Genomic DNA, 22,353 nt, shown 5'->3' with positions numbered 1-22,353 from the left:
GGAGTTATAGGGAAAGTTCTTACTAAGGTACATTTGAAACACTGAGTCACTAACATAATTATGCTCGTTCATAAAAATGTATGAAACCATAAACCTATGTTTCTCCTCACTGGCTGTTGCTATTAGCAGGCTACTAATATACTCCATGGTAGGGAAAAGATTTTAGCTGAGCTGTAGCTTTTAAGTTGGCTTTATTTTTTGCTTTTTTTTTGTTTGTTTTTGTGGGGTTTTTGGGGTTTTGTTTTGTTTGTTTTGGGTTTTTTGTTTGTTTTTGGGGGTTTTTTTGTTTCTTTTTGTTGTTTTTCTGTTTAAGAGCCATGCTGCAGACAGGCATTCGCTGAACTGAAGTACTTCACTGTATAGCGCCTGTATGTCAGAAAAAAGTGATTTCTATTAATTACAAGCATAGACCAAAATGCTCTGACACTTGGCAGACTAAACATCTCCTAAGTTTGTCATATTAAAACTGAACCCTCATAGAAACTTCATTCTTACAGGCTGGATTACATGATTTTTTCCCTTCAGTACACCATCCTATTGAAATAGAGATTGTACCTCATTACAACAGCAATACAGAAAACCCTAATGCCCATCTTTTTTGCATTGAAATATGAAACAGATGGTTGGGATATAAGAAGTCATATGCTTTGAGATTTGTGTGGTGTGCTGGTTATAGACAGTTTAACTCATGTCCACATTCATGGTCATGGCATTTGTTTCTAGGTCACTCGCCCAGTGATAGAGAAAGCCCAAAACATCTTGAAGATTGAATATGGTGAACATTGCCTGACCCTGTCAGCAAGGTACTGTTTCCAAATGTTCATGGCAGAGGGTATTATATTCTAGAGCTGTATCTCCGGGTTAGTCTAACCAGTACCCAAGACTGAAATGGTGTTTAATTCTTTTTTAACTAGTGTTTTTCATTCTGCTATTGGTGACAGACAATGGCTGAGTACTTGATTGCACAATCAACATTCATTATAAATGCAAGGCTCATAAACTGTAACTAATTCAACTAATGTACTCCCTAAAGACTAGAAGTTGGGTCTTAATAACGTCTTAAAGAAACAGGAAAGAAACCTGGGTACTTTCTATTATCTTTCACATTATTTCCCTCCCTGTGACACTAGGAGTCTGTTATATCTCCCTTTTGTAAGTTCCCCTGTTACCTCATACCTCTAGGGCTGTAAAACTCCTGGAGAATACAGTAATTAGGCAACAGATATAAAAGTATTTAATAGTGCTTAAGCATCAAAGTCAAAATCAAACCTTACTGGCAACCTCATGGGTTTTTCTAATAAAAGGAATTTCATTAATGAGCTTGTGTACTGCTCGTATTGATGTCAACTGGGAGTCAAGATCTCCATCCTAGGATCCCAAGGTAGTGCCAAAAAGAGATTGTAGATCAGTTTCTGATCAGAAAATAGCAGTGTACTGTATTTTTCATGGTTCTAGCCCAAAACTATCCTGCTAATTTACATACAGCTATAGCAGAAAGATAACTGGGGTTTTTTTCCACATGTAGTTTATTACAAAAGATATAGCACACTACAGTGCTATTAAAATTAATTCTTCAAAATAACAAGGTCTTCAGTGCTTTTAAGTCCTGACTTTCCCACCATCAGTCTGCAACTACAGTGTGCAACAGAATCCTAGAAAAACAGCCAACTTCCTAAATTACAAAGTACCAGAGAAAGACAGGGATGGCACTTTCTTACTCAGAATCAGAATTTGGAGCTCTCATCCTTCCCAGAGCACTTACCATTTGTGGGGAGTGCTCAGCTACCAGTCAAAGTCTTTTGGTTCATGTCCTTTTATAACCATATCTGAGATTTCCATAGACCTCCACACTCTTCACAATCCTCAAAATATACTCACAGTAATTATGAATTACCTGCCAGTTATAAAAGACGTGTACATCTTCTGTATTGTAGAGGGGAAATTCTCTTGCATGTCCCCTTTCCCCAGACCAACTGAAGTTGTCATCCCTAGTGAGCAGCTTGGGATGCACTGCTTGCATTATTAGGATGTTTCTTTGCCTTTTGTACTCATATGAAGTCCATGCTTAATTAGGATAAACAAAGTAAGTGAGGCAACTGTGAGCTGTGTTTATTTGTAGATAGAACCAGGACCTGAGACTAAGGTTACCCTTCTGATAACAGACAGACAGAGGCTGGGATAGAGCCCCTTCCCTCTTCTTGTGCTACTCATTCTGTGACCAATCTGCCATAAGTCACCCAAGAACAGTTATTCCTCCTCCTTTTTGTACTGGCTGGCAGAGCTAATGAGATACAAGTGAGCCAGCAGCCAGCATGCTCTCCTAACTCCATTGCACAATGTCCTTGGCCTGTTACACTCACCAAAAGAAGTGCCAAAGACAGAAAAGTGCAGAAGGCTTCAGGTATCCCTAAAGACTGTGTATTTTACTGCTCACACTGAGGGGCTGCAAGCTGCACTAAAGGCGAGTGGTTAACAACCAAAGTGCAAACCTCAAAGCCTTTATATTTTTATGAGACAAGGTGAGTGAACTGAGTAAATACAGCATGAGTGCCAGGGACTAAAGGCAGTAGACCAAGGATGACCAAAGCTCAGAAGTCAGCCTGGCTCTATGAGTAGATGGCACTGTAAAGTCTTTCCATTTCCTGCTGAAAATTCATTCACCTGAAGAGCCATGTTATTGGTTTAGCTGCTAACAGATTTGAGCACAGCACCTTTATGGTGAAGGCTCATATACTCTTATATCTTTATTTGCACTTCAAAAATATTAGTCTTGGGCACAGGTGTAACTCTGTGGTGCTTATATAAGATACCAGAGAAAATATTAGGATAACACAGTTAATATTACCTCTTGAAAGGCTAATTTAGAGTGATAGTGGTAGCACTCTGACAAAATCCCATCCTGGTCCAATTTCTTTGTTCTGTGGATGTCCCGTGCTGTCTAGTGAAATGCAGTGACAACTTGACCCCCTCTTTCTATTTGCTTAATGATGAATACATGAGCTAACATGGATAACTGATAGCTCAGCACAGAAGATGCATCCCAAAAGTCCTACAAGGCCCAAATGTGGCAATGGTGGATCAAGGGCTGAGCTTCTCTGAGTGTCAGAGGTACAGCAAAAATTCCACTGAGCCTTCATGCAACCAAATATCTAATTAAGAACAGGCCTATGCAAATTGACATAATTGATCTTACTCATCAGCATATGGGTGTTATTCCCACATTTAGTGACTAAAAACCTGCAATTACTTCCTAGATATTTTTAGTTGAGTAGAAAAGAGGCTTAAGGGGCCAGTTAGATATCAGACTTTTGCTAGCTTGTTGTCCTTCTTACCTGTCTTTCCTAAAGTGGCTTTAATTTCCACCACTCTATGGGCCACAATTTCCTTTGTGTTTCTTTTGGGTTTTTTTAAATCATATCTTAATTCTCAAGTGAAAAGAATTTCCATTAAACAATTAGCAAGACAAATGTTTAAATCAGGAAAATCAGGACTTCTTTTATTGTTTTCTAGGCAGTGGACATGATTTGTCTGGAAGATACAGGCATCTTCAGATTTCTTAGAAAGTGTAATTTGATAGGTGATAACTTTGGTAGTAATAAGGAGCAACTAGGCTAAATAGAGCTCTGAGCAACCTGGTCTAGGGAAAGGTGTCCCTGCTCATGGTAGGCCCATGGCATGAGATGATCTTTAAGGTCTCTTCCAACCAAAACCATTCTGGGATTCTGTGATTACTAGTATGACTCTTGACAGAGGTGATCTCCTGGAACATAGCTCCTTGGCTTTCAGAGGAAGCTACTGAATTTGTAGTACATGCACTAGCTCAGAGTTCTGCTCCAACCAAGCTCGTTGAATTTTGCACAGGCTGATGCTTGTCAGACAAGGGCTTATGCTTATAGTGCAGAGGGATGCCAAGTCAAAGATCATCAAGAAAGTCTGACATTTCCTCTCTTTTTGTGCCTTTTTTTTTTAAGACCACAAAACACAAATTGTTCTCAGATGTCTTGTTTGGTGGTCTTCATGAGGATAGTGTGAGGAAATCACAGCTGAACAGCAGCTGGCAATGATGCCACTGTTAGTCTTTACAACAAAGTCTAGTGAGTACCTTTAATGTGAGTGGCTGGTATGATCTGGAGAGGGGAGACCACACTGAGTTGCATTCTCTCCTATGACTGAAGCTAGAAACCGCTAGAGCTGTGCAGTTTCACATGAACAGGAAGTGCACAGTTTGAAGTCACAGCAGAAAAAAACAGCTAAAACAGGCAGGATACCTCACGGCTGTAACAGAGCAATTGCATCTGTGAAATAACAGGCACCCACCCTGCTGGTTTTTGGAAACAGCTGGACTAGCAGGGAAATACAAAGTGCTAAGTGGTTTGCCTTGTGCACAGGGGGCATCTAGGGGCCAGTCTGGAGAATTACTGGCCACCAGTACTACCACTGGGTAGCTGCAACTCCTTCATTAATTGCTGGCTTCTTCTGAGCCAGGAGACTGGATGTTGTCTGTGAAGAAGCTTAAGGAAAATTGAATCATTCACATCTCTACCGTGGGTGATACACTTCTGCATTTCCCAACATGCAATTCACCTAAGCAGCCCACTGTGGAGATAAGCATAAACACGCTTGCTTTGAGCAACCCACATATGCCAACACTCTATGTACTAGAGTGCCTAAAAGATAGGGCAGACAAAAAGACAGGACAAAAAGAGACACTTCATATTGTCCTGTGTGATCTAGGATTGAGCAGCTTATAGCAAAGCCAGACACTACTTTGAAAAATTTTCTGGGTATTTAGTTCCTTCTCAGTCACAGTCCTAAGCATGGAGCTACACTAATCATCACTCTGAATATGTCCAACAGTCTGTTTTGTTCCTGGTCAGAAAATTATAAGTTCAATGCAGTAGTGGGGAAAAGCAAACATTCATGAAGTGAAACTTTTCTCCTCTGATCAGTTTGTTTCAGTCCCTGCTGTACATGGCATTGACTGTTCTGCTGTATTTCATTCCCCAGCTCTTGCTCAGAAAGGGATGACTGGTACAGCTGCATCACCAAATACATCCCAGATGACTGCAAAACTCACAAGACTTCGACTTTCCACAGTAGCGTGGAGGTAAAAGGAGGCCAAATCTTTCAATGCTTGAAAAGGGAAGGGAGAGAAAGAGAGAGAGAGAAAGAGAGAGGAAAGGAGGAGGGTTATACAATTTAGTGTTCCTAGTATCCAGACATTCCATTTTCATTTAAACAAGCATGCCAAGCTTGAACAATGAAACTCATCACAGCTCATGGGCTATCTCTGAAATATTAATCACACATCATACTCTGTGGCCTTTACTTAGTTCTTCTGGAGGAAGATTGTTCTGTCCTAAATTACAAACAAGTAGTTATTTTGGATTAATTGAAAATGGCTACAACTTCATAGATTAAAAAAAAAAAAACAAACCAGCAAGCTACCCATTAATTACACTAATATCATATACACAATAAAGTCCCTATCAGTGCAAACTCCACCAGTGATATTGAAACTGTACCAGTGCAATTATGCATATTATTATCTCATTATTTTCAGTTATTCTACTCCCAGTTAAGGAGGCAAAACCTGCATCTGATAAAAAGTAAAAAAGCTATTTTAGATTATGTAGAGCCCCAGTTTTACTAAATAAGAAAGAGTGCTGGTGAGGCCACATCTGGAATGTTGTGTCTAATGCTGGGGTCCTCAGTATGACGCATGGAAATATTGGGAAGTGTCAACAAAGGGCAGCAAAGCTGATAAGGGACTGGAGCACCTCAGATAGGAGAAAAGGCTGAGAAAGCTGGGACTGTTCAGCCAGGAGAAGAGAAGGCTCAGGGAGCATCTACTATATGAATACCTGGAGGGTACAAAGAAGCCAGCCTCTTCTCAGTGGTGTCCAGTGAAAGGACTAGAGGCAGTGGCCACAAACTGAAACACAGGAAATTTCTTCAAACAGCAGCAAAGACTTTTTCACCCTGAGGGAGACTGAGCACTGGCACACAGGGTTGCCTGAGCAGGTTGTGGAGTCTCCATCCTTGGAGATGTTCAGAAGACACCCGGACACAGTTCTTGCCAACTGCCACTATGTGGCTTTGCCTGGGCAGACTGGTTGAACCAGGTGACCTTCAGAGTTCCTTTCCAAATTCAACCATTCTATAAATTAATTTTCTAGGACCTCAGAAAGTAAAAAATAAATTCAAAACCAGGCGATTTTTTCTGGCCTGTATCTAATCTACTTTTAAATACTTAACAGAAAAAAAATGAAATAAGTCAGTTTAGTAATCTAAACCAAATCCTTTTTCAACAAATGAAACAATAATTTATTTTGCATTTCTGCCTCTGGTATAAACTTGAATGTGCACATGGAGAAACTTGGAGGAATTTGATTTGTCTGTGTTTAGATCCTGTGTGTCAGGAAGTCTAATTTCCACACAGGAAACAATCCTTCAAAAGCACAAAAGTTTGTCATACTTGTGCTGAACTGCTGTGAACTGACAATGGGGCACTCATAATACTTTGGTGCTGAACCTGAAGTAGCTCACCTTATTAGCTTGCATTCAGTTCTGCAGTGATCGTGGCTCCCTGGGCTTGGAGCAAACATCACTGAACATCACTGCCATGTGGTGCATTTCAAGAACTAGGAACAGCAAATACATTTTCTAAAGCTGCTTACATATATTGAGATCAACCAGAAAGCATGGATCAGATTTGGAGTGGGGTAAATTCATCTTTGGTTCTACTGTTTTCTTTATTCTCCCTTCCCTTATCACACAGCCATCCCAAGGTGTAATGAAAAAGAGCTCAGGTGCTTTTTCAATTGAAAGTTGTAGAGCTTTTTAAGGATATTATTTCAAAAGCTGCTAACAAAAAGATGCTTTTAAATCATGTTCCTTCCTGCAATTTTCGTATGCAATTAGTCAGATACTTAACTGATGTGGAAGAGCGTCAGGGCCTGACCAAAAATAGATTTATGTGGATTTTTACTTTTTTTGACTAGCTTTAGCAGCAGTGTGTACCAATCTTTCAATGCTGAAGAAGCTGTATGTCACTTACATAAGTGCATTAGGAATGAGAAAATTTGGGGATCTTAGCAGGTGAAGGTAGACTGAAATGAGAGACTTGTATGTATTGCAACAGGGCTGACTAAGTGGACTTAGGAAGTGTGGATGCTTCTTCATTTATTCTTTTTGATTTTAAGCTAAGGGAAAGGCTTGGAATACCCTTGGGTGAGAGGCCTCCTACACTGGTGCCCGTGTCCCATGTCATGATGTGCATGAACTGTGGCTGTGACTTTACCCTCACTTTGAGGCGACATCATTGCCATGCCTGCGGGAAGGTAAGAGCTGTGCAAGCTCCTCAGGGGAGTTTTATTCACACCTCTAGGACACTGGCGGCCATTGCTGTAAGCTGAAAATTTGTAGCAACATCAAGATCAGAATTCAACTTCCTCTAGAACCAGTGAGCACTTGCTAAATTAGCTAGGTAGGTTTCTAATGTTACTAGTAGGAATAACAGTAACCTTGCCTTAAGGTCAAATTACCTCCCAAAGGCTAGTGGTTAGAAGCTGACAGAGTAATCCTTATTGAGTGCCACCTTATATCTAACACACAGCTAGCTCTAGAGACAATGAGGAAATACACTAAAAATACAGGCTCTGTTCTGGAACAGAGCAGTAGCACAACTACTCCATGTCCTGTCCCTAATAACAGCTAGCAAAATGATCTTACAAGGAAAGTGAAGAAACTCAGGAGCAGAGCATGGTTTGCTCACTGACTAAAAGGAAGGTTTATTCTGTGCTCCAAAGAGCTGTTGCCTTTTGCCCTAAAGCTCAGGGGATCCATAAGCTTTCTTGGTTTTGTCCCTTAACTTCTGACTATAGAGATTTTCCTGTATACATAAACTTGCAGTCCTGTTTTAAACCACACCTGTCTTTTAACCTGATTTTAAAATTTATTTTAATAAAACTATTAGCAATTTTTGACAGGATATAAAAGCATTTAACTTAATCTTTTTTCCTAATCCCACTGAGAAAAATCAGTCTGTTCATATACAGGATTTGGAGGAACACAAAGGCTTATTTAAGAAAACAATGTTACTAACAAAGCTACATAACCAGATAGTATTAAAGTGGTCTTTCTGTGATTCAGTGGTAGGGAAGATATAAATTCCTGGAGAGAATGACACAGCAATGGTGTGCAACCAAATACAGTGACCAGTTCTGCTTGGCTTACAACAGTGTAAAGCTACAGCAATCACATTTCAATCAGCAAGCTTTTCTGGATTGCCACAGATTCAGGAAAGAGTCATGTCTGGTCCACTATCCAACGACCTCTCCCAGCCAGCTCAGGGGATTTGTTTTGTATATGCATATCTATAAAATTATATTGTATTTATGTGCCTCTCATTCTGAAACAGATTGTATGTCGAAATTGCTCAAGAAACAAGTACCCTATGAAGTACCTCAAAGATCAAGCAGCCAAAGTCTGTGATAACTGCTATATGGAACTTAAAAAAAGAGGTAAGATTCCTTCATTCTTGGCAAAACAGACAAATTGATTTCCTGATTGTATAATGAGGAAGATTTAGGATCTGCCATCTATATTGTGTTTTGTTAAATTTTTACTCCTCATTTCAAGTTTGAGGTGTGTGTATTGAGGTGCTGGGAGAGCCAGGCTATATAGAAGCTAAAACTGTTTAGCGAGCCATAAAATCAAGTTTAGCGAACTCTTTTTTTAGACTGGAAAGGGGAAACTTAGGTTAGCTATACAAAAGAAATTCTTTGCTCAGAGGGCGATGAGGCACTGTCACAGGTTTCCTGGAGAAGCTGCAGCTGCCCTGTCCTTTGGAAGTGTCCCAGGCCAGTTTGGACAGACCTTGGAGTGGCCTAGTGAAAGGCATCCCTGCCCATTGCAGGGGAGGGAATGAGATCAAGTTTAAGGTCTGTTCCAACTCAAACCATTCTGGGATTCTATGATTATAAGCCAATTCTGAGAGCTCCCCTGGCCTTTGGATAAACCACAATAATGAAAAAAAAAATGTCCTACGAGGAAGAGCTGAGGATTGAGTTTGCCTCCTTTGAAGATAAGGAGTCTGAAAGGTGACCTCAGTGCTCTCTGCAGCTTCCTGAGGAGAGGACATGGAAACAGTGGTCCTCATATCTTCTCCTCTGATCCAGTGACAAGACACATGAGAAAGGTTCAACACTTCAGCAGTGACATGAGGAACAGAGGGTGACCAAACATTGGAACAGGCTTTCTAGAGAGGTGGTCTATATCCCCTGCTTCTCAGTGTTTAGGAGACACTTAAACAATGCCCTTAATAACGTTTTAGTGTTTGGGCAACCCTTAACTGGTAAAGTAAGTGGACTAGATTGTTGCAGGTTCTTCCTAACTGAACTATTTTATTCTGTGATGTAATTATAGGTGATAACTATTCTCTGTCATTTCTAATTAATTAGCCATTAAAATAAAACAGTGTCTTTGTGGTTCTTCACTGTCCTCATCCATGTTGTAGCTTTTACAAAAAGAAACACTGAGGCTAAGTGCAGAGTCACTAGAGCTGTTCTACAGGGTGAGGTTGTCTAGTTACAGATGAAAGTGTGAATTCAAAGCAGAAGAGTTACTGCCTATCTAGAACTTTGTATTATTATCCTACTATATAAGTTTCTTCTGATTTAAGTACACATCCAAATAAAAGACAAAAGGGGGAGAGGGGTTACAAGTATAGGGACAGAGAGTGAACAGTCTCTAAGCTTACTACATTGCTCAGAAAAAAAAGGCACGGACAGATGAAGTTTCATTTTCTCCTCCTGATTAAAGAAATTCACACTAGCCAAGAAATCACATAAACAGATGCTGTCACAACAGCCAAAAAATCATCCCCGAGCCAATGTGTGTCCAGAAATAGTAACTGAGATTTGTGGTAAACTGTTGCTGTGCTTTACTAAGGACTTTCAAATAATGTGTTACCAGAAGTGAAATCATGAAGATATGAACTCAGACATGTGGGCCTAATGGAAATTTTCAGATACAAAATAACTGTCTCAAATAGTTCATACAGAAAGAATGTTGCATTAGTGAATCTATCCTGAAAATGTGTTACAGAATATAGAGGAGGAAGATGTCAAAGCCGTATACTTAATGCTCATTTTAAATAAGAACACAAGCTGTGTTTTGTGCTTTATTAGCTTTCTTGCAGGCCTTTTCAAGAAACTTTACGTTAATGGTACTAACTGAGGGTGCCATGGAACCCACTAATCAGACTTAAAAAGGTGATTTGAAAGAAAGGCTAAAATAAAAACTGTGTGTGTGGAGGCAGCATTGCATGTTCTTTAGTTATTTGTATTAGTCTATCATGTGTCTACCCTAGCCTGATATATACCAACTTAATCATTCTCCCCCTTCCATTTCTGAATTTCCTTAATCTTGCAGAGCGGCCACTAAGTGTGAGCTTCCCTCCAACTTCATCCAGGTGTTCAAGCAGTGCCTTCTCCTCTGTTTTCCACAATATTCATTATTCATCTTTCAAGAAACAGAAGAAAATCCCTTCAGCTCTCATGGAGGTAGGAACCAAACTGCCTGACAAAGGCAAGGAACTGAAGAAAACTGTGTGCTCATATTTCAGCAGCTATGATTTTAATTTATACTGTGTGCAGTGGGCTCACTCAGCACAAGCCTTGGTTTACTTTCATCATGCAATTTTTTTTTTCCCAGTAGTGTTCACAAAAATACTGTGAGCTCTAAAAGTACCACAGAAGTGTCTTGAGCCCACTCCTATGAAGTCTTGAAAAAACTGAAACACTTTAAAAGTGCTAGACAGAACAAGAGGACAGATTAACAGAGCACGATATTCTGTTCATCAGTTACCTTTCTTAACAAAACCCTTACTTCTGAAATCTTACTTTGATTACAAGAGAAATAAAATAACACTTACTTAGGAAATAGACTTATTGAGTAGTCCTTGGCAGTCAATTCGAGAGCATACATGTTTCACCAGGCACTTTACCTCCAGCTCAAACAAAACTATTTCAAATCAAATGGGTAAACCTTGATTTCACCAATGTAAACAAAATTCCCACCAATTTCAATGAGGCCATGACTTCTCCAATTGTGTTTGTTTTCTTTCCAGAAACAAGCTGCCAATCATGTTGATGATTGATTCTAGGCAGCTAACTTCCCACTGAACTTGAGTACAGTAAGGTACTCCCATTCTGCAGGCATTTATCATTGTATTAAAGAGACTAGGGAAAGAAACAAATTTCTTGAGAAATGAAACCGTGCCAAACACATAAGCTTGTAATACAAACACACAAATTGAGTACTAAAAGAGCTAGCAGGCAGAATTTCAACCCCATGAGGAAGAAAGCATCACCTTTCTATCCATAGGGAAGCAGCACATCTTTATTAACATGAACTGTCTCATAATAGCATTACTCCACGTCCTGGAACATTTCTGTTCTGCTGCAAAACACTGCTATATTAATTCTCAGTCATCTCTTCTATCAGTGTTACAAAAGCTGGTTTTGAATCTCTGCCCTTTGTTTCCAAATCCAATACTACTACAGTTTACTGCTGTAACTAATGATGTTCACTGCATTCTGTGTGCATAATTCCATCTACTCAAAACCTGGATTTTTGAGAACATTAAGCACTTATATCTCAAAATATTTCTATGAGAGGAGCAAGTCTTCTCAGAAATGTTATTTCAAAAATGAAACCAAGTCATTATCAAAGTGATTAACATAAATTAATATAAAAACACAGCAAGGCACTATATATACCTACATCTCAAAAGTGTTCAGCCACAAGACTCTAATTCACTTCTGGAAGACTGTACTTTTAAAATATGAAAAGCTCCCAAAAAACACCAGATGTGGGAAAAGGGGCAAGTTTGGCTTTTCAGAACACAACTGTAATCTTACTGACCTCAAGAATAACTCAACTATATATTTTCCATTAGAGTTACTGAGAATTAAGTTTAACTATAAATGTTCAAACAGTTAAAAAGAACCATAATACCATGCTTATATTTTTTCTGTATCAATACTTTTAAGGTTTCACTTAGTGGTTGGTGTGATGCAAATGTGCATAATCAGGAGGTAAAAAAACTTTACTGTTACAAATCCTGATTTCTCCTACCATGCTCCAGGTGGCAGCCTCAGGAGAGGGAGCTACCATCAGTGGTTACCTCAGCAGATGTAAGGGAGGCAAAAGACACTGGAAGAAACGCTGGTTTGTTATCAAAGGCAAAGTCCTCTACACCTACATAGCAAATGAGGTACTGTGCAATCTATCTTGAAATAGTTTTCTATTTGAGACTCCTTCTTTACTCCCTACAGGCAGAAGACCAGTAAATGGGAAAGGTGTAAACAGTAGTCATTCCCGCTACCTGTTTCTGAGACCTGGTGCTAACAGACTGACTCAGCCAGTCCTAGCTGGACCTGTCTCTATTCGCTGGCCCTTCATTATTTGATTTCTTATTCATACAATTACAAATTGTCAACCACTGGAAACCTCAACATACATATTTACAGCTAAAGACATCGAGATCCTCTGGCGTTCTCTGGTGCAGTTACTGTCACATATTTTTGCAGATAGAAACTACTATGATCCATTTCTGGTGGGGAGGAGAATCTTGTAGTTTGGCAAATATAATAAGACATGCCTGTTGAACTAGCACCAACAGGGAAAGGAAGGAGGCAGTCTGCAGAAGTGAGAAAAATGTCTTTTCTGTTGGCCTGCAAGCTCTTCCTTACAGTCAAGGAGTCTGGGTATTAGCTAGATCATTTTAATGTATTTTATCTCTCTTCTTATTTTTTAATAGCTGTAATACAGATAAAATTGAAGTGTGATATAAAGTTTGGTTATAATGGATAGATTCTGTAAGCAAAACCATAAAAATTCATTTTGCTCAAATAAAGGAGACAGAATGCAAAAATCTGTCAAAGCAATGCTTGGTACTTTAAGCCTTTAGAATGCTTTGCAAACATCAGATAGTTAAACTTGCATCACCATCACCCATGTGATGGTTACATGAAGCAATGTTATCCCCTTTAAACAGATGAGGAGATTGAGTCACAAAAGGATTCATGGTTTAGCCAGCAGTTCAGACCGTTAGCATCAAATTCTGTATCCAGCACATTTACCTTATCTCTTTCAACCTTAGAAATCAATATTTATGGTTCAGCAATAGCAAAAAAAGCAACAATGTGTTACTTTACATTCCTAGTCTGCAATTTACCTTCTAAAAGCAGAGGCAAAGGCAATATGCACATATAATCTACCTAAACATAGTGACCAAAACTGCAGCTATCAGTAACAGCTAAACTGCAATTCATTAAGGCTTATTGTTTTCTTTAACTTGTACAAAACTGTGTCTGCCAAGCAAAATTCATGGAAGTTTCTTGGGAGTAAATTAACGATTAATTTCATTATTAACTAGGAAATTTCCAAGCAGCCTTTTGGAAAGCATGTGTGCTGTTTGAGAAAGAGCAAATTTCTAAAAAAGTCACTAGTGGTGTGAATAGAAATGACAAGTTACCAAAAGGACCACTACTTGCAGCCAGCAAATAAAAATGATTTAAAGAAACATAACTGGAAGTGAGTCTCAGGCTTTCAGAACTGCTGCTGTACTCTTAGTACTTTCAAGTTTGCCTCCTGGAACATAATGTCAAAGGCAGCCATCAAAGTAATGGCTAATTTGACCTTCATGGCCATATGGATGATCATGAAGAACTGGACTTTGAGAGCTGGTGTTCAAGACTCAGACTAGATAAAACATGTGCAGTACACAGGCACTGCTCCTGTTTGGGTTAAAAGCCATGTGTCCAGCAGAAGATCCACACTACTGCTTTTGCAGAACTGTCACAGAGGGGTTGTATCATTTGCTTTTCAGAAAGAGCCCTCAAACTGTTACAAGCCTTCTCTCTACATTTTGGTTCACTTCTTCGCTTTCAGGACAAAGTTGCTACAGAAAGTTTGCCTTTGTTGGGTTTCACCATTGCCCCAGAAAAGGAGGAAGGAAGCACGGATACAGTTTTTCATCTCTATCACAAGCAGACACTCTTTTATAGCTTCCGAGCAGAGGATAACAATTCAGCACACAGGTATGTGGATAGACTTCCACATCGGACAGTGAGCTTATGTAGGGATTTTTCCCTCTTTCACTTCCAAACGCCTTTGTAACAGATGAAACAAACAGCTTTCAGAATTTTGATTAAGCCAGATTGCATGTGACTGGACTGTCTGACATTAAACATCTACCTGGTGCTTTTAAGTTCCTTCAAGAAGGAGAATTTGCCCCCTTCTGTAGGTAAAGAAGAGACTGAGTCTCAAGAGTCATAGCTAGGAGTCTGTCAAAGGCAATTACTGTAGAAAAACATCTAGTTTATATGTTAAATTTATCCATTTCTTAGTTTTCTCATCCACAAATAATTGTTTGGATTTCCCATTCTAATGCTACTGCTTTCACATAGTAAGATAGTCACAAAATTTGTAATAAAAATCCAGCACCCCAAGACATACAGAAATTAGTATTTATAGGAGGTTTGATTGCTTTAAATCATACTTCACCAGATTCATCTTCCCTATTCTAAGAAAACACTAACTTTGAGATTTTACAATAAATTACTGGTCAAGATTGTACTAGAAAGCAAGAGTCCCAGTACTCAGCTCCCTGCTTTAATCACAGAACTATTGTTCCTCATTAGAGCTGGGATGGAAAATACAGTCTTCTTCATGCTTTGTGTTCTTAAAGTACTTTTTTTTGTTAAAATGGAAAAAAAATTATATGTACCATTTTTCTTTCCTCTACTTTTTAGGTGGATTGAAGCCATGGAAGAAGCATCCATATTATAGCAGCTTTCACTCAATGAACTTGGAATAAATTCTCAGATTTCTATACATTTCCAGCAACCCTCTTCTGACTTACAAAACTGAACAATGTATTTCAGGCCCACTGGCCACACACACTGGATCTGAACCGTTTCCAGCTTGCTCTTTTTTTTTTTTTCCTTCTTCTTACATACACATTGTTGCAAATGAAAATTTCAACATAAGAGATTATTTATGGTGATCTTGATGTCTGTGCAAGTTCAGCCTGTACTATAAGCTTCTCCTCTGATCCCACAGTAAACTAAGTCTAACATCAAGACCAGAAAATACATGGAAATATTGACTAGAGTAAGTAACAGACTCAGTTTTACCTATTCCAGAGAACTATCATATTTCATTGGGTTGGTTTTGATGTCTACCGTGACACCAGAAACAATGCAGTAATCAACAAATTATCATTTAAAGCACTTTATCATTTTTATTGAATTACAGCTTCATTTTCTTCATGTTTCTAAGGAGTTCTGTGGCCTGATTTATTACTTGTCCATTAACAGGTGCCAGCATGAAGTTATGCCCTGCATATGCTAAATTTCTTCCACAGAAAATGAGGGAAAAACACCTTCAATTTACCTGATCTACCAACACTTCACAGTAACTATGGTCCAACAAAGTTACTTACTATCAATTTATAATTTTACACAAATCACCGTATAATTTATGTTAAAGGTGTAGTTTCATATCACTGCAGTACTTTGAAATGCACTCCAGTAGCTCTATAGAGCCAGATGCTGAATTATCTCTCTCTAAATACTTCAGACACAAACCCAAAGGTTATTTTTAATTTATTATTAAACTACAGACAGTTTTTATTTAACACATCTACCGAGTAGCGTTAAGACTTTTATAACCTATTTAAATACTGTATCTTTATTTTCAAAAATTCCTGTTGTTTCTGCTGTTCTTGTTATGAAAAATGCCATCAAAAAATTAATCCACATAACCAGCACAGCATTTGAAATATGCTGGCTGGACTGAAATGCACTTGTCTGAACCTGCTCTGCTGGAGTAATTTGGAACTCCTGTGGCCACACCTGTCCTATGTCAGACTGCTGTGGTGTTTTACACCAGCTGAGGGTATAGATCTCTGGAGTTTGGGGGTGGGGTTTTTTGTTTGGTTTGGGTTTTTTTGTTCTGTGGGGTTTTTTTTTTGTTTTGGTTTGGGGTTTTTTGTTTGTTTCGTTGTTTTGGTTATTGTTGCGGTGGGGATTTTTAGTGTTTTGGGTGGGAGTTTTTATAAAGAAGATTGAGAAGCGATGTTCCAATCATTGCAATGCAGTGGTTTTGTCCTCAGTCATAATATTTAACTGAGGAACAGAATGACATCTGTGATTAAAATATATCTTTGTATAAAAATAACATGCTCAAGAATTTACTTACATTAAATTATATTGGTGGGAATTTTTTATTCCTTTTATTTTTTCCTTTCTTCAAGAAACTTAATGGAGATCTGAATTTTTGACCCTAACAAATTTCTTAGAATTGTCCATATCTTTAAAGGTTCATAATATGTATCCAAATGGTAAGGTAGATCAGTTTATCACCTGGATAAACAAGCTTAAAGAAACAAATACACATCTACCACTAAATAAAAAGGTCATTTGGGGGCTTTTTTTTAATACATTTGAGTCTGACCAGTCCATTAAGCATATATTATCATGTGCAAACAGAAAACAAGAATGAGAAAAATAAAACTTTTGTGTTCTTTAGTTAAAGAATGAACAGCAAGGTTAACTTTGTTTCATATAAGAGCCCTGGCCTTGCTACCAATACACTATAAATGTTTATCCCCCCTTGAAAATACTTTGCACCGACAAGAAAAATAAAACAACATTGAATACGGAGCAAGATCTCTAGCCATGGTCTGAAACAAAACAAAGCTGCACTACAGAATGACAATATTATGAAGACTTAGGTGCTGACATGTAATGACTATTGTATGAAGCTTTCAGTTAGAAGCAGGAAATGAACATGAAAATATTTTGTTGTAAAAAATAAGATACAGTGCTATTAAACATTTGTTTAAGTAATGTAGAGAAATAAAAGAGCAAAACATAACTGCAGTTCCACAGGCTTTTCCTTTACACTATTATCACCTTCTTTAATTCCAGCTTTGCAGTTCCAGTTACTGTTAACAGACACTTGCCTATTAAACTGTTCTCTGACAAATAAGGAAAAGCATCAAATCAGATGATGGTACTGGAGGCCTTCTGGCAGAAACAGGATTTAGACCTAATTGGTATGATGACGTGCTTCAATCACACTGATTTATCTTCTGTAAAGCCCACCTACGTTACTTCATCTTGACTTCAGCTATAGATATAAATGGTCTCAATGCAGCATAAAGAGGAAAAAAAAGAAAATGTCCTCACAATTTCAGTCCTACTGATTTTGAGCAAAGCTAAGCACCAGAGGCAGAAATTTTAATTTCAGAATTCACCCAGTAATCGCCTTTTAGAAAATGCTAACATATTAAAATAGAGGCATACACTCAGTTTACTACCTGACATTTACTTACACAGCTTTTACTTACTAATTTATAGCTATTATTACTCCTTCAAAACAAAAATTTTGTTCCATGTCTTCACAAATATTATTAACAAATGTAGTAGTGAGTCACAATGTACGAGCTGCTCAGCCAACACCCAGGATCAAGCTTCTCCCATTTGTTGTTTCAGAGTTTTTTCCGTTTATTAATTGATTTATTAAAAAGCATTAAGGTTATTAGTTATTATCTACAAATAATATTTAGACCTATTTTATGGTATATGCCTAGTTAAAATCTGTTTTTTAAACAGTTATTAAATTTTTCTTCCGAATCAAAGTACAAGTCATTTGGAGATTGAGAATACCAACATGACAAGATCCTATACCACTTACACAAGCACTGCTGGTCAAGACTTTGTACTCCTACCCTTCCTGAGCTGGTTCTCTGCTGCTTTTACCACACATCTATGAACACCAGCCAGGCTTGCCTATTTGCATGCTGCTTTGATACAAAAGCAGTAAAAACTATGTAGGCTGTAACAACATTAAGTGAATATCACTGCATATGAAGGTGAAAGAAAGAGACAAAATTCAGTGAGGCGAAAAGGTATTAATACTAAGGGAAAAAACACTAGTCTAACTCCACAAGTAACTTAGGAACATAACATACAAACTTCTGTGTATTAAAAGCACTGTGATTCTTCAGCCTGGGTAACACTGGTGACATCACTTTTCATCAAGTTTTGACAAGAAAGTTTCTAGACTCCAGGGCATTGTGGTATGAGGTCAAAGGTAGAACTTGATGATCATGAAGGTCTTTCCCACCCTTAATGATTTTATATAGTGATATTTTTCTGCAGCAACAAAGCCTATAGCAGGCACCAAACTCACTTTTACTAAGAGACACACATGGAGAAATGAGGGCAAACCTCCGACTTGACGGAGGTCACCAGCTTCCCTCTGCACTGCCCAGCCACATACAAACCCAAATGAAAGGCATGAGGACTCATACTTTAAAAATAATTTCTAACACTTAAAAGAGAGATTGAAATTGAAGGTAGCATTAACAAGACCAAACAACTCTGTTAAAACCTTGTCAGTCATTTGTAATTGTTGACTCTGCTCTGACAATTTGCCTTGAAAGTTCCCATAAAATTTTAGGCAACTGAAATGAGAACTTAATAAAAACCCCAAACAACTGAGCTGTACAGTACTGTCTATAACAAACACTCAAAACACATTAACAACTTCAAACCCCATTTGCATTTTATACTACTTGGCATGTGCCGAGTTTTGATCCCTCTTAGTCCATTATGTACTTTTTCTGCCACCATCATAGCCGGAGAGAGAGCTTTGACCTCTCGCAGCCCACATGTTCACTGCAGAGGTTCTCTCCTTCCACACCTAGTGCCTCCTTCCCTCCGCAAAAGTATGCACGTCTTACCTCAGTCCTGTAGGGAATTTAGTCTGTTGTCCCGGGCAGGGAATAATTTCCACGGGGTTTCTTCCCTTCTCTTTTTACATGGCAGCTTTCTAGCACATTTTTTCTTCTGAGGAAACTATCCTGCTTAATGGGAGGAGCTAAAACCTACTTGCTATCAGCAGGTGCGTTTGCAACTGTCCACCACTAAAATCCTATTACCAACAGGTGCGTTTGCAACTGTCCACCACTAAAATCCTATTACCAACAGGTGCGTTTGCAACTGTCCACCGCTAAAATCCTATTACCAACAGGGGCGTTTGCAACTGTCCACCGCTAAAATCCTTTCTCAGCTAAGGCTGGGAGCAGTTCACTCTTTCCGGGCAGGACCTGCAGCCGGAGAAGTCTCCTCGGGCCAGCCCGTGCTGCCTGAGGAGAGCAGCCCTCGGTGTTGCTCGCGCTCTCCGTGAGCAGCAGAAGGGCAGGCAGGAGCTGATGGGTGCCGGATCGGAGACGGAGTGAAATCACACTTGGCAGAAAACCAAAAATTAAAATACCACCTTCTCTAGCCACTGCTTTCTCACCATCCACATCCATTTTAACTGGCAGTCAGATACATTTCCCCCAAGTCTGCTTTGCTCACGACAGTAATTGTTAAGTAATGGCTCGGTCTTTATCTTGACCTATGAGCTTTTTCATGTCATCTTCTCCCCATCCTGCTACAGAAGAGGAGGGGAAAGTGAGTGACTGGATTATCATGTGGCTGCAATGTACAGTCAGCTCACCACAGTGTGGTAGATAGATAGAACTATTTTCTTTGCTGCCAGTCTAGTTATTAACCTTGACTTGTAATCTCAGTTCTCTTTGAGGTTTTTCACCTGTGGCATTTTCTGTTAATTTCTCTACAGTCATAGCTAAGGCCAAAAAAGCAGCTTTTACTAACATTCCTTTATATGTCTGTGCATATAAATTTAGCAAATTTCAGCATTATCTAATACAGTCTTGCTTATTAAATAAGGGCATATGCTGTACTACACTTCATTGAAATTGTTGCAAAAACCACAGTGAAATTTAACACAATGTTAATGCAGCTTTCCTCAACCTTAGCATGTATGGTGGAACTGTACAGCAATTATGATTGCTCTCCACCAGAGCTCAGAGCAAAACTGCTGTAATGCTTTCCCCTAGAGGCAGAAACGAGGAAGATGGAAGAGACAAACCCTCCTGCCTTCTAAACCTTTCCTCAATTCGCCCATCAGGAAACACTGAGGGGGGCAAGCAGCCATTCATATTCGGCTTTAGCATTTTCCATTTTTCCTTTCATTCGGTCACATCTTTATAGTATATTTTATGAAGTTACAAGAAATATCTGCTTCTAAAGCTATGCACATGTCCATATTTTGAGAATTTGAAATTTCTTCATATATTTAACATTACAGGAGTAAACACCCAAGACATTTTTGAAACATTTTCCTTTATTTGTGTATTGCAAACACATCTACACATCACATGCTTTATTAATTTCTGTTCTGTGAAAGTAAGGCTGTTATGCATAGGTCTGGGTATATTAATCATACCCTCACTCCAAGGAGCCAGTTCTAAACAAAAACTACAAACAACCTTCTGAAGAAAAATCCAACAAAAAAATATCAGCATACTGTGTAACTATTCAGTCAACAGCAACCTCTTGTTTCTGTGACTGTTGCATTCAACTGCTATCTCTTCCATATGTTTTCTTTCAGGTGTTACCTTATTCATCTAACTGCTCCTTAAATTAGCTTCTGTAAAAATTAGACTCAAGGGAAACTTACTAGAAGCATTAAGAACATTTTAATATGAGTAGGTTAAGAAATAGCTAGTTATGACAGGTGGTGAACATCTGATAGCCTGTGAGAAGACAAGCACTGAAAGGTGGTAAACTCTTAAACCACCTCAGCTACACCCAAACCTGTTTCATGCCTATTATTGTGTGTTTCAAGGCACAACATACCTCACAACCAGCTTTGCCGTAAGAGCCCTAATCAATGACATTGACTTCACAAAATTAAATAAAAACTCGACACTCTGGCGGCAGCGTTTGTGAGCTTGCTCAACTGTGAGCCCACTTTTTACTGCATCGCCAGCGAGCACCAAGATACACCTGGAACATCAATACCATCAGCGCTCTGGACAGCCACCGCCAACCCGCTACCTCGGCCTTCCGGCTCCCGAGGAGCCTCCCGAGCGAGAGGCAGCAGGGCGGTGAACGCGCTTCCCCCAGCCGCGCAGAGGCCGGGCTGCTCCCGGCGCGGCCCGGCCGAGCGGCGCGGGCTCGGAGGCCCGGCGGGCTCGGAGGCCCAGGTAGCCCGGTAGCCCCTCCCCGCCGCCGGCCCCGCCCCGCGGGGGATGGAGGGGCCGCGGCCGGGCTGGCGCTGGAAGAGGAAGCGGGGACGCGCTACCGGGCGGCGGCGGTGGGGTCACGAACTCTGACCTGTCACAGGGCACGGCACACACAACAAAACACCCCCGGCCCCAACACAGCCCCGGCCCCCTCCCCTCCGCGGGCCCCACAGCCCCTTGCAGCCCCCGCGGGGGGAGGGAGGGCCGCTGCTGGGCACCGGCCTGCCCGGGCCCGGTCGGGTCACCGCCACTGCACCTTTGGCGCCCATTCCTGAGGTAAAAACTATTTTTTAAAATTGAAGCGGCCTGGTGGGTTTGTCTCGTGGGGGCTCGGACGAGGGAGGGGGCGCGGGGAGGCGGCAGCGGGCCCTACTCTGGACACCCCCGCGAGGGGAGGGGTGGGGTGACGGTGGGTTTAGGGGAGGGGGATTGCACGGCTCCGGTATTTGTCTGGTAAGCGAGCACCGGCCGTGGTCTGGCCTGGTCTACAGCTCCTGCAGAGGAAACGACCATTGTGGCGTACTGGGTCGATCGGCGGGGCAGTCCCGTGCCGGAGCCGCTGGTTGCAGCGTGGGCCGGCTGAGGTCGGAGCTGGTCCGGTCGCGGTGAGCAAAGTCTGCTGTCCAAGGGGTGTAGGGCGATGTTCGCGGCGATGACGAGCGCGGGACACACACAGAGACAGAAGATGGAGTCTGAGCGGGCGGAGGCGGCGGCTTGAACCCGACCCTTTTACCTTTGCCACCGGGAGGGCGGAGGGGAGGGGGCGGCGGGTACTTTGCATACGGGGCTGAAACCGCCGCCATCTTACCGGCCGCTTCCTCACTGCCATGCCCGGGCCTCCTCTAGGCGGACACAAGGCTGTACCGGAGGGGAGGGGAAGGGGCCTAATGGCGGCGGCAGCAGCCCCGCCTGAGCTCTGGCGGGCGGCCAGCGCCGCCATCTTGTGCTCAGTGACTCCCCGGGGGGCTCTCCCTGTGCCGGAGGGGCGGTACCGCCGCCATTACAAGCGGGTGCCTCGGCCAATGGGCGATCTGCGGGGAGCGCTGCGCCTGTCGCGAGGTCGGGCCTGGGGGCGGGCCGGGGGCGTGGCTCGGCGGCGCGCGGCGGGGAGCCGTCGGAGGCCCCTCAGCAGCGGACGGGGCGTGGCGCAGCCAATGAGGGCGGGCGGCGGA

The 22,353-nt window shown here is 40.9% G+C and overlaps 2 protein-coding genes across 11 annotated transcripts in view; both read left to right on the top strand.

Annotated features, from left to right (window-relative positions):
- Positions 1 to 16,953, top strand: part of FGD5 (FYVE, RhoGEF and PH domain containing 5) — a 78,411-nt gene extending 61,458 nt beyond the window's left edge. The window contains exons 14-21 of the mRNA XM_039734101.1: positions 724 to 803; positions 5,008 to 5,107; positions 7,206 to 7,343; positions 8,423 to 8,525; positions 10,438 to 10,568; positions 12,155 to 12,283; positions 13,963 to 14,111; positions 14,826 to 16,953. Coding sequence (XP_039590035.1) covers positions 724 to 803; positions 5,008 to 5,107; positions 7,206 to 7,343; positions 8,423 to 8,525; positions 10,438 to 10,568; positions 12,155 to 12,283; positions 13,963 to 14,111; positions 14,826 to 14,862 — 867 coding nt within the window. The 3' untranslated portion in view covers positions 14,863 to 16,953. The remainder of the gene's footprint in view (positions 1 to 723; positions 804 to 5,007; positions 5,108 to 7,205; positions 7,344 to 8,422; positions 8,526 to 10,437; positions 10,569 to 12,154; positions 12,284 to 13,962; positions 14,112 to 14,825) is intronic.
- Positions 16,954 to 20,282: 3,329 nt separating this feature from the next.
- Positions 20,283 to 22,353, top strand: part of NR2C2 (nuclear receptor subfamily 2 group C member 2) — a 37,574-nt gene continuing 35,503 nt past the window's right edge. For 5 of the 10 annotated variants that reach the window (XM_039733984.1, XM_039733980.1, XM_039733982.1 and 2 more), the window contains exon 1: positions 20,285 to 21,457. The gene's annotated coding sequence lies outside the window, so the exon portion shown is untranslated. Of the gene's footprint in view, positions 21,458 to 21,680; positions 21,787 to 22,353 lie in introns of those variants that run through there. The other 5 variants (XM_039733986.1, XM_039733990.1, XM_039733981.1 and 2 more) reach the window with 5 other exon arrangements.

The sequence above is a fragment of the Passer montanus genome, unplaced genomic scaffold (genome assembly GCF_014805655.1).
Source record: "Passer montanus isolate IOZ18808 unplaced genomic scaffold, ASM1480565v1 scaffold9, whole genome shotgun sequence".
In the NCBI taxonomy this organism is placed as follows: domain Eukaryota; kingdom Metazoa; phylum Chordata; class Aves; order Passeriformes; family Passeridae; genus Passer; species Passer montanus.
The sequence above is the reverse complement of the archived record's forward strand: the minus strand, read 5'-3'. Positions and strand labels throughout refer to the sequence as shown.